The sequence below is a fragment of the Camellia sinensis genome, chromosome 1, assembly GCF_055761805.1.
Source record: "Camellia sinensis isolate YWXY chromosome 1, ASM5576180v1, whole genome shotgun sequence".
Classification (NCBI taxonomy): Eukaryota; Viridiplantae; Streptophyta; class Magnoliopsida; order Ericales; family Theaceae; genus Camellia; species Camellia sinensis.
Window position 1 is genome coordinate 48,015,388 of NC_138961.1, and position 14,761 is coordinate 48,030,148.

The 14,761-nt window shown below is 32.3% G+C and overlaps 1 protein-coding gene and 1 long non-coding RNA gene across 3 annotated transcripts; both read left to right on the forward strand.

Annotated features, from left to right (window-relative positions):
• Positions 1 to 6,551: 6,551 nt before the first annotated feature.
• On the forward strand, positions 6,552 to 9,141 carry LOC114324011 (uncharacterized). 2 transcript variants are annotated; one of them, XR_014327910.1, is made up of 3 exons: positions 6,552 to 7,610; positions 8,656 to 8,727; positions 8,812 to 9,141. It is a non-coding gene; the product is annotated as an uncharacterized LOC114324011 (long non-coding RNA). The 2 variants fall into 2 exon arrangements; XR_014327915.1 differs by lacking the exon at positions 6,552 to 7,610 and adding an exon at positions 8,375 to 8,524.
• A 3,576-nt stretch (positions 9,142 to 12,717) lies between these two features.
• LOC114263327 (LOB domain-containing protein 12-like) lies at positions 12,718 to 14,125 on the forward strand. Its single transcript, XM_028203834.2, has 2 exons — positions 12,718 to 12,976; positions 13,569 to 14,125. Exons 1-2 carry the CDS (start codon positions 12,821 to 12,823, stop codon positions 13,917 to 13,919), a joined length of 507 nt encoding a protein of 168 aa, XP_028059635.1. The 5' UTR covers positions 12,718 to 12,820; the 3' UTR covers positions 13,920 to 14,125.
• Positions 14,126 to 14,761: the final 636 nt, after the last annotated feature.

The window sequence follows — 14,761 nt, forward strand, 5'->3', positions numbered from 1 at the left end:
TGGGTCACGACTTGAGTGTTCGTGCACATGAAAATGAGTGATAAGGGTCAGAGTGTGTCTCTTGGGGTCACGGTTTTAGTGCTCCGAAACACAAAACCATAGCATATTAATAAAAAGAAATAATTAGTGAAAAAATGTTTTTGTCTTCTTAAATACAAGAACAGAGAATTTATTATTGGTGATGAAATATTTTTGTCTTCCACAACATAACCTTATGAGACGAAAAATATATTCATTGTGCAATCAATCAGAATTTATTAGTGACTAAATATTTTCATCTCCCACAACTTATTCTTCCAAGACAAAAATATATTTGTCGCTCATTTAATAGAAAGATGAAACGGCATCGTTTGCATGATGGAGTGTTTATTGGTGACGAAACATATTCGTCTTCCATAACTTCTCATTCCTAGACAAAAATATATTTGTCGCCTAATAAATGGAAATATGCAACAACATCGTTTAATAGATAGGGAATTTATTGGTGACAAATTACGTTCGTCACAAAAAATATATATATATATTGTGACAAAAATGTTCGTCTCTAATGAGCTAAAATAATTCGCGCCAAAGCAAATAAAATTGGCGCCTAAATTTTGCAGATGAAATTTTTTTTCGTCTCCTATATGTTTGAGAAAAAATAAAACAAACGACAAAATTAATATTTTATCATCTTTGGGTTAAATTTTAAGACAAAAAAAATTTCGTCACCAAATTTTGTCACAATAGCCTAGATTTCTTGTATTTTGTTTCCTTGTTTAATTATTATTATTATTTTTTCCATATTGTGGTGAGGGGTTTACTATGAGAAAGAATAATAGCTTTGCACAAAATGTCTTCTTGGATAATAATGTTTGCATGCACAAACGGCGAGAATAGAGGAGCTTTAGTGCAAAATAGAAGAGATGGTTTACAGAGATTATTTTCTTGAGTCACGGCTTCAATACTTGTGAGAGAGGAGACTCAAGTGCGAGATAGAAACGAGGGTTTGTAGACGTGTCTTTTCGGGTCACGACTTTAGTATTTGTGTGTGTGTGAAAGTAAGTGATTAAGGTGAGAGTGATCTCTTAGTTTCTGACGACATTTTAATAAAGAGAAATAATTAGGGATAAAATATTTTCGTCTCAAACTCATATGTTCGTTGCCTAATCAACAAAAATACAAAAACAACGTTGTGTGGGGATGAAAAATTTATTGGTGATGAAATATTTTCGTCTCCTTCAACTTAACCTTATGAGACGAAAATATATTCGTCGCACAATCACTCAAAATGCAACACGACACATGGAGAATTTATTAACGACGAAATATTTTCGTCTCCCATAACATATCCTTCCGAGACAAAAATATATTTGTCGCCTAATTAACAGAAAGATAAAATGAGCATGAAGAGTTTATTGGTGACGAAATATTTTTGTCTCCCATAACTTATCCTTCCCAGCCAAAAAATATATTTGTCACCAAATAAATAAGAAAATGAAACGACATCGTCTAATAAGTTTCGAATTTATTGGTGACGAATTCCTTTTGTCGCAAAAAACTTTAAAATTTGTGACAAAAATGTTCGTCTCCAATGAGCTAAAATAATTGGCGCCAACAAGAAAAAAAATTGGAGCCTCTTTTTTTTTCTGATGAATTTATTTTTTCGTCTCCTACAGTTTTGAGAAGAATTAAAAGAAACGACAAAAGTAATATTTGGTCATGTTTGGGTTACATTCTAAAACGAAAATAAATTTTATCACCAAATTTTAAAAATTAATTATTGAAAACTCCATACTAAACAAGATAATGTTTTCTATTAATTTTGAAAATTACAAATTTTTTATTATTTGTTTCTCTGTATTTTTTCTCACAAAAAAATAGCTACATTAATTATCTTTTCTTTTTTTTTTTTTTTTGTGGAGAGAGGTTTTGACCTTTGATTTTTCTGAAATAGGTGTTCTAGACGGAAAGGGTAGAGTTGGTTCAGACAATGAGAAAAAGTGCTTGCGTACATAGGGTGCCTTATTGGATAATAGCTTCAATGTTGGCATGCACGAAGGGCTTAAGTGTGAGACAGAAGAGAGGGGCTTTTGCGCGAAATAGAAGAAATGGTTTATAGAGTGTCTTCTTGAGTCACGACTTCAATACTTGTGAGAGAGGAGTAGACTCAAGTGCGAGAGAGAAATGAGGGTTTGTAGAAAGTGTCTTCTTGGGTCACGACTTCAAGGTCCGTGTACATGAAAATGAGTGATAAGCGTTAGAGTGTATCTCTTGGGGTCACAGTTTCAATGCTTCGAAACACAAAACCATGGCATTTTAATAAAGAGAAATGATTAGTGATAAAATATTTTTGTATCCTTCAATACCAGAACAAAGAATTTATTATTGGTGATGAAATATTTTTGTCTTCCACAACTTAACTTTAAGAGATGAAAAATATATTCGTCACGCAATCAATTAGAATTTATTAGTGACGAAATATTTTCGTCTCCCATAACTTATTCTTCTGAAACAATAATATATTTGTCGCCTATTTAATAGAAAGATGAAATGACATTGTCTGCATGATGGAGTGTTTATTGATGACGAAATATTTTCGTCTTCCATAACTTATCCTTCCCAGACAAAAATATATCTGTCGCCTAATAAATGGAAATATGCAACGACATCGTTTAATAGGTATGGAATTTATTGGCGACGAATTACGTTCGTCACAAAAAAAATTATATTTTGTGACAAAAAATGTTCGTCTCCAATGAGCTAAAATAATTCGCGCCAATGCAAATGAAATTGGCGCCTCATTTTTGCACACAAAATTTTATTTTCGTCACCTATACTTTTGAGAAAAATTAAAACAAACGACAAAATTAATATTTCGTCATCTTTGGCTTAAATTTTAAGACATAAAAAAATTCGTCACCAAATTTTGTCACAATAGCCTAGATTTCTTGTATTTTTTATTGATTTTAAGCATTTGGTGACGAAATTTGGTTTTCCTCTCTAAAAATAATACATTTGGAGACGAAATTATTTCCTCTCTAAATTTTTTTACAATGGTGACGACAAATTTCATCTCCAAAATGGCGCCAAATCTTCCACCAAATTTTTCAAGGGCGGGAAATTGTTTTGTGACGAAAAATAAAATTTAGAGACGAATAAAATTTTCATCACCTATTGTTTTATTTGATTTTAAGTATTTGGTGACGAAATTTGGTTTTCATCTCTAAAAATAGTACAATTGGAGGCGAAATCTTATTTTCATCACTAAAACATGTATATTTGGAGACGAACTATTTTTTCGTCACGCGTTTTTGTTACCATAGACCTTTTTTGTTGTAGTGTGTTTGTCTTTGTTTATATGTTTAGAAGAGAGAATTATTTCAAGATTTGGATCCACTGTTGTCGAACACTTTGGTACTATCACTGCCCTCTTGCAGGTATGCTTTATATTGTTCATAATAATATTTTGTAATCAGTTTTTTGCCCCATAATTGATGTTTGCTGCAGTGTTCTTCATTAATCACTGGCTAATCTGCTTCTCAAAGAACCTACCTTAATTTTCTTTTCCATTCATAATTTATTTTACTAGAAAATGTTGTTTGTCTTAGCTTTTCTTTTGTCTATGAGACATAGGATATGTTCCTTTATAGAGCACAGCAAACAAGGTATATGTTCCACTCTGTCTTGTGGCAGCAAATCGACGGTTTGTGCTATTGCAGCGTTGATTATACTGGTGACCTATGCATTTATTGTTATATATCTACTGCTGTGCACACGTTTTTGCATTGATCGTGCAAATTCTAAGTTCTACTTGTGTGTTACTTGATTATAGGATATGACTAAGAGATTGAAGTAGTATGTGAACTTGGTGGTGTTGATTTGGTAAAAATTGACGGCCTGATTCCTATAAAAAAATTATTTTTTGGGCCTAATTATGATGATTTGGTAAGTATTTACTATTGCAAATTATGCTTATTTGGATATTTTAATTTACAATTAAATGAATTTGCTTATTGAGCTAGCAGAATTATGTTGAAACATTTCTAACTTGGATGCACTATATGCACATTGTCATGTATTTTTTTTAGTTGTGGAAATTATTAAATCATATTTTGTTTATAATCAATCATTGAATCTTGAAAGGAAAACAAAATCCTACAGAACAGGATGTTGTTTTGTTAGAGAATGCACCGAAGTAATGGAAAAGAAACATTGACTTGACTTCAAACTGCTCTTTTCATAGATGACAACACACCACACAATGACAGGAGAAACATTGACTTGACTTCAAACTGCTCTTTGCAAATTAGTTGTTAGTTTGTTAAAGGTTAACTATATTGTTTAGTTAGACAGTTATAGTCAAGTTAGGTAATTATGGTTATGGTTCATTGTTTTTCCCCCAACAATTTTAGCTTCTTTTTTCTATTGACAAATTCGCAGCGGGGGTTCTTCTCTCTCTTTGCTCTATAAATTGCAATTTATGTGCCCTAATTGATTTTTCCTTGTCAAATGCATTTTTGTTCTTTCCAGGTTTCTATTTTAGTGTTAATTCCTCTATTAGTTTCATCCACTAGATCTGTCAATTCAGTTCTGGATTGAAAATCTGGAAAATATTTCAGAAAGGAAATGACATTTTAAAAACTGCATTTTTTCACTTCAATTAATGAAACTAATAGAAGTCACTTCAGTTATGATTTTGTTAGCTTTCTGCAACAAATTAAGCATTCAATGATCATACTGAGAATTCTTAGCAATAAGAATTAGTCCCTTGAGGTAACGGACATTGCTTGTACCTGTCATCATATTATTGTTCCAAAAACCTTTACTGGTTTTTCTTTTGTGTCTCAAAAGGAAGAAGGAAAGAGAAAACATTCACTATTATCTATTTTTTGATTTTGAGCTTCTTGAGTTCTAAATCCTTCTGTTTGTTTTGTTGCTACTAGTTTCATTGATGTCTTTTAATCTAGTACCTCTGTTGTGGTGTTGATGGAAGCAACAGGCCTGGAGATGGTGAATTTTGTTAGAATTTTTGTGTTCTTGACTGACCATTTTGCCCTTGTATTGCCAGCTAGTTTTTGTAGACTTAGTTTCAGCACTTCTAATAAAACATAAATTCTTCTTGATATGGACTGACTAAATTAAGGCCCTAAAATATTATTTCATCGTGTAATATTCTTCAGCCGATCTTTCAAAGGTATCCACGGCCTGAGAAGGAGTACCAGTCCTCTCTTATGTAGAACGATAGGTCACTAGATTTGGTAAGCATCTCATTTGACATATCCATTTCCTTCTTAATTTTCAGTTGCTGCAATGATCTTCCTAAAATACCAATTCTTTTCTGCTATTTTAGAGTAGTTTCCAAATAGATATATATTTTACTCTATTTGTAATTTGGTAAATGACTTTCATTCTAGATTTGTAAAGATAAAGATGAAGCTGAGCAATGGTTTATTGGTTTAAAAGCATTAATTTCGCGTGGTCATCAACGGAAGTGGAGAACGGAAACAAGGAGTGATGGTATTCCATCTGAAGCTAATAGTCCCCGAACATACACTCGAAGAAGTTCTCCTTTGAACTCTTCATTTGGTAGTGGTGATAGCTTGTAGAAGGTATAATTTCTAGTTTTGCACACATGCAGAAAGTTCACCTTGAGACACACATAGGCACCTTTATGTAAAAACAAATGCACATGGACATAGTTCTCCTTAAGAATGCTTAAACCGGTCTGCATTTTCCTATAATAAGTTTTACTTACTATTTTCCTTTTTGGTTTCATTGGTTAAAGCCATATGTTATTAAAGCTTGTGATTTCATTCAATTCAATTGAAAGATTGCTGACTGTTGCTTTACACTTGGTCCTCATGTTAAAATTAAAGAAAATCAGAGAAGAACTTGAATGTATTTGCAATCTGATGTAATTGCTCTGCTGGACTAAGCTGTGGCTACAACTGCTGCAGCTGCTCTGTTGTTCTGAGCTGTGGCCATGGCTGCAGCTCTACCTTGACTTGTAATGCTTTAGCCAACTACCCATGTTATGGATATGTCTGCAGCCATGTAGCCCTTGTGTCCTTCAATTGTCTTGTTGATCTGACCTCCTAAACCTGCTGGTAGTTACATAAATATGGTTGACATTCAGATTTAGAATACCTTATCCTACCCTTAGGACCCATTTTTATTTAGCATTCAAGTTTGTATTTTGTTAGAATTCAAGTAATAACAATTTTATCATAATCAGTAAAAATTACCAAGAAAAAGGGTTAATCACATCCATTGATTTCTTGATGAATAAAAACTATGGAAAAACAATAACTTCACAAAGAGGGTAAAAAAAAGAGAGATTGAAATGGAAAAAGATAAGTAGATGTTGAGCTTAAAAATCACACACAACAGCCTGTCACCAAAAGTGACGAAATTTTGATGTTTGGAGACAAAATCAGTCTGTCACCAAAAGTCACGAAATTTTAATTGCAACTGTAGTGTATAGATGGAACTATCACCATTAACCTTAGCCCCAAAAAAAAAAAAAAAAAAAGCTATTTTAAGAAAACCACTAATTTTTATGTTAAGAAAATAGAAATATTTAATAGTGAGGGAGTGGACACCAAATAGTGTACTCTAAACATTAGATTCAATTTAGAATTTCATGCCTTGGAAATGTCTGAGGGGGGAACCAATGAACAAAAGCAACCATTTAAGAAATGCTTTCACTCCATGGGATATTATGGTGGTCTCTTTACATCAAAATTATTGCTACAAATGTGACAGTTTGATTTGGAGACTTCTGGACGCATACATGGATGGATTTTTGTCTATGATTTTTTTGTCGCTGTTTTGTATCATCTCCTAGGTGGATAGTCATGATTAGCTCATTGTTTGAAAATAATCATTAAGGAATTAATGAAGACGAACAAGATCTCCCTATGTGCCCCCGGTGATGTTCAAACAGTGAGAAAAATATGAGATATATAGCAGTCCGCAATTTGTAAATGGCAGAAACTTAAATGAGCCAATTTCTATATACATGTTTGGAAAATGTTGTAAATGAGTGAAGTGATAAATTAGTATGCTCTTTCTTGATATTGATGCTGCCATGATTGTTATTATTATTCTTGTTATTGTTGTGGTTATTATTATATTGTGAGAAGTAGAGAACGTAGCTAAAGGGGTCCACAACAAATTCATTTTCTTACTATTTTTACATACTTTGACTCAGAGTTTGGTAGGTTAATTGCAGAGTATCCATTTCTGATTTTGTGTTTTGTTCAATATTTGTGTGGCTATGAAAACATTGGAGATTTATTCATTCTTTTGTCTAGAACCTGCAAGACTTTACATTTGAAGTCTCTAGCTAAAGAAAGCTTTAAAAAGGAAAAGAACAAAAAAAGTATAAAGTTTATCTGGAATTGACATAAAAAAAGTTGAGGAATTGATCTTCTTAAGTTATTGATTACCTTCTTCGTATGACTTTGTAGGGTAATAGCCTTATGAGGATCCTTAATATAGCAGCATTTGCTGTGTCAGGATATTCTTGTACAGAGGGAAGAAATTGCAAGCCATTTAATCCATTATTGGGGGAGACATATGAAGCTGCTTATCCAGATAACGGCCTCCGTTTTATCTCAGAGAAGGTATTTTTAATTGTTGCTTGAAGTTTTAAAATGTTAAGTGCTTCATATATAATATATTTTTTCCAAGTTTGTGATGTTTAAAGTTGTATATGATTCACTACCTTCCTGATCCTATTCTATGGGAAGAGATCTATAGAAAAATACTGTTATGCTTATCTGTAACTAACATATATAGAAAATGCTGTAGTTTTTTATTTTATTTTTTATACTTTAAGAATAGATTTTTGAGTCTCCAAACTAGGGGTAAGGTTGACTACCTATTACCTCTCCCAAACCCTTATAAAGCAAGAATTGAGTACTGGGTACAACCTTTGAAAATAGATTTTTACCTGTGTGATGTGTCACTCAATTGTAGTGTATAGATGGAACTATCACCATCACCATAGAACTATCACCATTAACCTTAGACAGATCTTACCTTTCTCAAAAAAAAAAAAAAGCTTTAACAACCCCCTGTTTCGCCTAGTATGTATCTTTTTATTTTGTTTAAAATTAATCGATCTTTTCCCAGAATTAAAAAAATTACCCAGAATTAAAATATACGTATAAGATGTATTCTTTGTATAACCCTCAATCACTAACCTTAAATTTACATTGCACACTTTATTTTCCTTATAAAATTATGCCTATAATTTATTATTTTGTGATAAATGTCACTATTGTACTGATCTAATAGCCTCATATCAGTTGTCTCATACCAATGCAACAAGGTCATACCAATGAAATTGACACCCAAGGTATTTGGATTTGCAGGACAAGTTTGTTAGTGGAACCAAGGTTGAGTTAGGTTTCCTATTTCATCGGTACACTTTGTTTCGTTCCTTGACATCTGTGACCCAATCTTCAATATTGAGAAGATTTCTTCATCCCTTATGGCTTTGATTCATGGCTTTTAACTGTTGTTTTTATCACAAGTAATGCCTTTTTTTCCCCTTCTTTAATTTGCTTTTCCCCTTTTTTTGCATCATGTAGCATTTGTGTATCTGGGACAGCATCTTTTTTTGTGTAAGCATGGGACAGCATCTTAAGCTTGCTTTCATTGCAGGTACCTGGATCATAATCAATTTACTGGGAGAATCCCGGATGCATTCTATAAGCACACTTTCTTGAAAGAAATGTGAGTTTCTGTCTTCAATCACTACAAGCAAATTACAGTTACCCAACACTAGGTCAAATGCTAACTGTTTAAATGTTGTCACAGGTATATTGAAGGAAATGCTTTCCGGCCAGGTGTGAACCCTATTGGCATCCACAATGTCCAGCACTATGTCAATGGTCAGGTTGTCATCGAATCAGCACGGGATACTCTGGAATCTTGTAGTAAAGCACAAACGGACTCTTATCAGGAGGAAGTTGCAGTTGCTTAGAAACATATCTAGCTTATTCATAGCCTAATAGTTTTTTGGGCTATTTGTATTTTAGTCATGGTGTTTGCATAACATCTTGAATTTGGAATTTGCAATGTTTCTATGGTACCTTCTCATATGTATATATAGAAAGTTTATTTTATATTGTATCAATATTTAGCACTTGAGTACTTCTAGTTTGTGTTTTAAATGAATTATTAGTTTGCATAACATCTTAGGTTTATTATGGATTGAATGAATTATTAGGAATTATAGGTGTATTGTTTTCCTGTTTTGGCGACCAATTTATTAGTCGCGACAAATAAATAATTTTTTTTCGCAAAAAATGACAATTGCCGACCAAGAGTTTTGGTCGCAAAAAATACATTTATTGCCGACCAAAACAGCTCTTGGTCGTGGAAATTCAGTTTTGCCGACCAAAAGTTTTGGTCGCGAAAAGTAACAAATGGCGACCAAAACCTTTTTTGGTCGTGGAATGTCACAATTGGCGACCAAATTTTTTGGTCGCGGAATGTCACGATTGGCGACCAAACTTTTTGGTCGTTGAATGTGATAATTGGCGACCAAACTTTTTGGTCGTGAAAATATCACTTTTCGCGACCAAAGTGTTTTAGCGACTAAACGAATTAGTCGCGGTAATGATATATTTCGCGACCAAAAATTTAGTCGGCAAATCCGACTTTTCCCGACCAACCAAAATTTTGGTCGCGAATTACTTTTGCCGACCCTCAATTGGCGACCAAAGTAGCGACCAAAAAAATTGGTCGCGGATAACTTTTGCCGACCAAAAATAGACTTTTAGCGACCAATTTTTTTGTTGCCAAAAGTGTTAATTCTTGTAATGTTGTTTAAGTTCATGCAACTTATAACAAGTGACAATTTATTTGAATAATACATATTCTTATCTGTTTTGTTTTTCTTCTTTATTTAATTACCTCTAAGGAAGTCCTTAATCTATTTAAGGCAAAGACTTCAACCACAAGTCTGATCTTTTTGTATTTGTGTGAAAATTAATTTAAATCTATCAATTAATCACTGTTGACTACACTTAAACCAAATTTTTACCTAACAAGTTTATAATATTTTATCATACTGTGCACAACATAATAATTCATAACTTTTACTTTAAAGTGTAAGCCATAGATTCATCTATTCATAACTTTTAATACAATGTAATGAAATACTTATAATATACCCTTTTGTTTAGGAAGCATACAGAACAAATTTCTCCTAAAAATTTTGATAGTTCAAACCAAGATTTTTTATTCTTAAACAATAAAGATACAATAACCATATTTGTATATCATAAAAGGAAAATTCTAATATGGATACCCTTAAAAAGGTATACCATATGCATCCCTAGTTATGTCATTTTCTTCCTTAGTTATGACAATTTTCTTATTTAGTTATGACATTATTTTAATTGTGACTCGTGAGATATGTAATTATGTCTCGTGTTGTATTTAGTTATGACAACAAAAAAACAAATTTAGTTATGACTCAAAAAAAATAAAATTATGATATTTTATTTTTTTAATTATAAGGTGTATATAGGGTGTGTACCATAGTCTTTCCCATCATAAAAATTGCTTTTAATCGTATGTATTATCATTGCATTGTCTTAAAAAGCCCCATCACTCATGTAGGTTACTAATGTGGTGACTCATGAAATAATAAATACTTTATAGTACACAAATATGATCATTTTAAAATTGCAAAATGTTACATATAAACAAATGTATTAGGGCATGTTTGGTTATCTTTGAAACTATTTTCAGATTTTTTTTTTTTTTGAAAAAATAGAAACTAATTTAATGAAAATAAATATCAAAAATATATTTTTAAATTTTTAAAAATTATTTCTATTCTTCCAAAAGATAAAAGAGAAAAGAAAAATATTAGAGATACTGACAAAATTGCCAATAAATCTATCAAATCACTCACATAAGTGTGGGACCCACATTCATGTAGGATTCACACCCATGTGAGTGTGTGGTAGGTTTTTTGGTAAAAAGTTTGGTGTCTCTAACATTGTTGAAGAGAAAATTGGTGATAAATCTATATTCCCACCACTGTAAGCTATTAAGGACAATGGTTGTTTTGTTGGGGACATAAGGACATTTGTTGGAAATTTGTTAGTCAAAAAGACATTTGTTGATCAAAAGGACTTTACCACATATCTGTTAAAATTTTTATTTAACTTTTCTGTTCAAATATTTTTTTTATTTGTTCAAATTCACCGAGCTTATTTTTTCCTATCTGTTGAAATTCACAAAGCCCATTTTTCTTATCTATTTGAATTCACCAAGCTTTGTTTTTCCTATCTGTTTAATTTTCTATTCCATCTGTTCAAATTATGATACATACACACATATATATCTAGAGAGAGGAGATTGAGAGGTCTTATCTGTCAAAATCATTTTTTTAATCTGTTCAAAACCCAATTCTCTCTATCTCTCTTTCCACAAACCCACTATCTGTTGAAAGAGAAAATCATATCTGAGATCACACAGAGACATCTATTTAAGGAATGATATCAAAACTCAACAAACATTGTTCCAAATCTACCATTCCTACAATACTCAACAAATATATTCTAGATCTGAGATCACAGAAAAAGAAAATCCTGAAAGTGCAACGATGAGAGAAATATCTGCTCTTTCCTTTACTATCATTTTCCTCATCTTCTCCTTCATCTACTTCATTTATCATTTGTGCTTCTCATGACTCATAGGACATCGACGACGGCACATCCGTCAATGGCGTGCTAAGGGAAACCTATGATGAGGTGAGGTGACAAAGGATGGTAGTTCGTGACACCTTGAATCGTCCTGTAGTAATACTGTTGTGGTGCCGATGACTGTTGCTGATCGTCGACTTCGATGGCGAAGCCTTTGTTCTTCCCTCCTTCACTTCTGTGTGTGTGTGTGTGAGGTTAGGGTTTCAAGAATGACAATAAGAAATAAACAATGGGTGTGAAACAAAGATGTAAGAGAGGGGAAGGAGAGAGAAATGAAGTTAATTTGAACAGATAGAGAAAGACAGATGGAAGAGAGAGAGAGAGAGAGAGAGAGAGAGAGAGAGAGAGAGAAGTTTGATTAGATAAAGATGCGTGGATCCAAAAAGCGCTTGAACTATCCTTATAGACATTAGACTATCCTTATAGACCCAACAAAAAGATGTATAAATCTACAGATATACAAGTCTATAAATAAGACCTATTGCCTGAGCACCCAAGATAAAATTATATAAAACAATAATAATTTTTTTTTTCCTTTTTTTTCTCACTAAATTCATTTTTAGTTTTTCAAATTTTTTTTTTCTTTTGATAACAGATTTTGAAAATCAAACCAAACTGAGTTTGAATTTTTTTTACCACTAGACACGAAGCAATGTGTTACACATATCTATTTATTAATATGAACGTATATAATGGTGTAAGAAAATTTGGTGGAAATTTTGTTTTTGAAGATGATGTTGAAAATGGTAACAATTGAGTGAACTTGGTGACTTGGTCCACATGTCCTCCCAAATGATTCCAAACCTTTTTCAAAACACACTACCAAATGACATAAATAAAGTTCTTTCTTTCTCATATAAGACATTATAATTAATCATATCAAATTAATTATTAATTTACTATTAATGTTTTGTCATTTTCCTAAATATTTAACAATAATTTTGTCGATCTAATGTACACTAATAAACTAGTTCCCACATGTTAACACCTACTATAAATTTCCACACTCCAACCCCATTCTCCACAACTCTACAAGCTCTTGTGTTCTCTCTCCTCGCTTTTTGTCTCACCAACTTTCTCCAGAGAATTTTCCTGAGAAAAAAATGGCTGGAAACTCACCTTGTGCTTCCTGCAAAATGCTGCGGCGTCGATGCGCCAAGGATTGCATCTTTGCTCCTTACTTCCCTTCTCATGACCCCCATAAATTCGCCATTGTTCACAAGATCTTCGGTGCTAGCAATGTCAGCAAAATGTTGCAGGTCTCTCTCTTTCTCTCTCTCTCTCTGAATCATATACATGTCTTGTACACATTTACACATCATACATGTATCAGTGGTTAATTTCACTTCTTTTTTTTTCCCACCATTAAAACTATCAATTTCATGAACTTAGTTTATGGAGTTTTAAATTTTAGTTCATGTGATCTAATTGTTAGATTAATGTTATATAGTGTGAGTAAGAAAATAAATGATTTGAATAAACTATTTCCCCTGTCATTGTAAAATAGAGAGTAGAAAAATGAGTGTTTTGTTATTTGCTTTAATTTGTTCAAATTTTAAAATAATTTTTTGACCTATTAAATTAGGTTTTATCGGTTACTTATTTAGGTAACTGTTTCCAATAGAACCATTTTAGCTAAAAAATAAAAATAAAAATGGAAACTATAAATAGATGGAATTAAAATTTTAAAGATAAAATTAAGAAAAAAATGATTAGAATTACAGAGATAAAAGTAAAATTAACTTCATTAATCAATGAATCTATTACTCATCGTTATTAATCTAATTTACAATAATGATATTGTCACATCATTCTGAAAGTTGTTTCTGTATAAAAATTCCGATGATATAGGAGATTCCGGTTCATCAGAGAGCAGATGCAGTGAGCAGCTTAGTATACGAAGCGAGTGCAAGAACAAGAGACCCTGTTTATGGCTGCATGGGAATGATATCACACCTTCAAAACCAGGTGGCTCAGCTAAAAATGCAGCTCGCGGTGGCTCAAGCCGAGATGCTCTGCATTCATATGCAGCATGAGCCGGCCATACCGGCTCCAGAGTCGTTTGACCGAGCCGACAAATCTTTTCTTCTCCAAAACAACCTCCCACAGTGTCTCAATTTTGTCTCTCCTACTAGCTATGTAATTCAGGACTCTCTCAAGAGTGAGTCCTTGCTTGGACATCATGACATGGTTTCTTATTAGTGAAAGGAAAAAAAATAATTTATTTTTAGTCATTTCTAATCATTTTGATGATATTGATGATGATGATGATGAACCTAGCATCTGAAAACAAGGATAAATATTGATGGGGTCAACTCTAGCTAGCATGTGAGGCATGTAAGTGAAATAGTGTTTTTCTTTCTAAGTTATTAAACAAATTAATGCAGGTTACATGTTGGTTATGTTAATTAAGCTATGTTCCTTCAATTCAAGGGTTGGTGCCGTTCTAAACTATTCTGTAATTGATTTTTATAAAATATTTTAATACATAAACACTTTTTTACTACTCTTATAAAGAAATAGAGATAGTCAATCCCACATGAACTAATTAATGTGGATCTCATTAACTACCTTTTAATGATAAGAAAATACTATTTAAAATTTACTTAGGCTTCGTTTGGGAAGAATGGGTTAGGTGAGTTTGGAACTGTTTTAGTTACAAAAAGACAAAATAAACTTATTAGTACAATAAGACAAAACATCACATCCAACCCATAATCATTACATTCTTTCTCTCACAAAAAGTTAAAAAAGCCAAAAAAGCCCTTTCTAAATGAGACTTTTTAGCCATATGCTAAAATAATCAAAAAATCAACTCACTTTTCAAACGAACCCTTACATTAAGGTAAGTTGCTTTTTTTTGTTTTGTAACTTGCCACACTAGATTATTTCTAAAAATTTTATGAAACTTTTCTTAATATTCCTTTCCTAAAACCTTACGTTACTCAACATTTGCTTTTTAATTATCTATAATAAAGTCTAGATGCAGCTCAAGACTTGCAAACTCTATTGGCTCCGTTTGGTTTAGTTTTGGATTTATGATT

Excerpts from the sequence above, each read along its gene's own strand:
- LOC114263327 (XM_028203834.2), top strand. The coding sequence starts at position 12,821 with ATGGCTGGAAACTCACCTTGTGCTTCCTGCAAAATGCTGCGGCGTCGA. Across the intron at positions 12,977-13,568 it reads ATGTCAGCAAAATGTTGCAG|GAGATTCCGGTTCATCAGAG; the intron begins GTCTCTCTCTTT and ends CCGATGATATAG.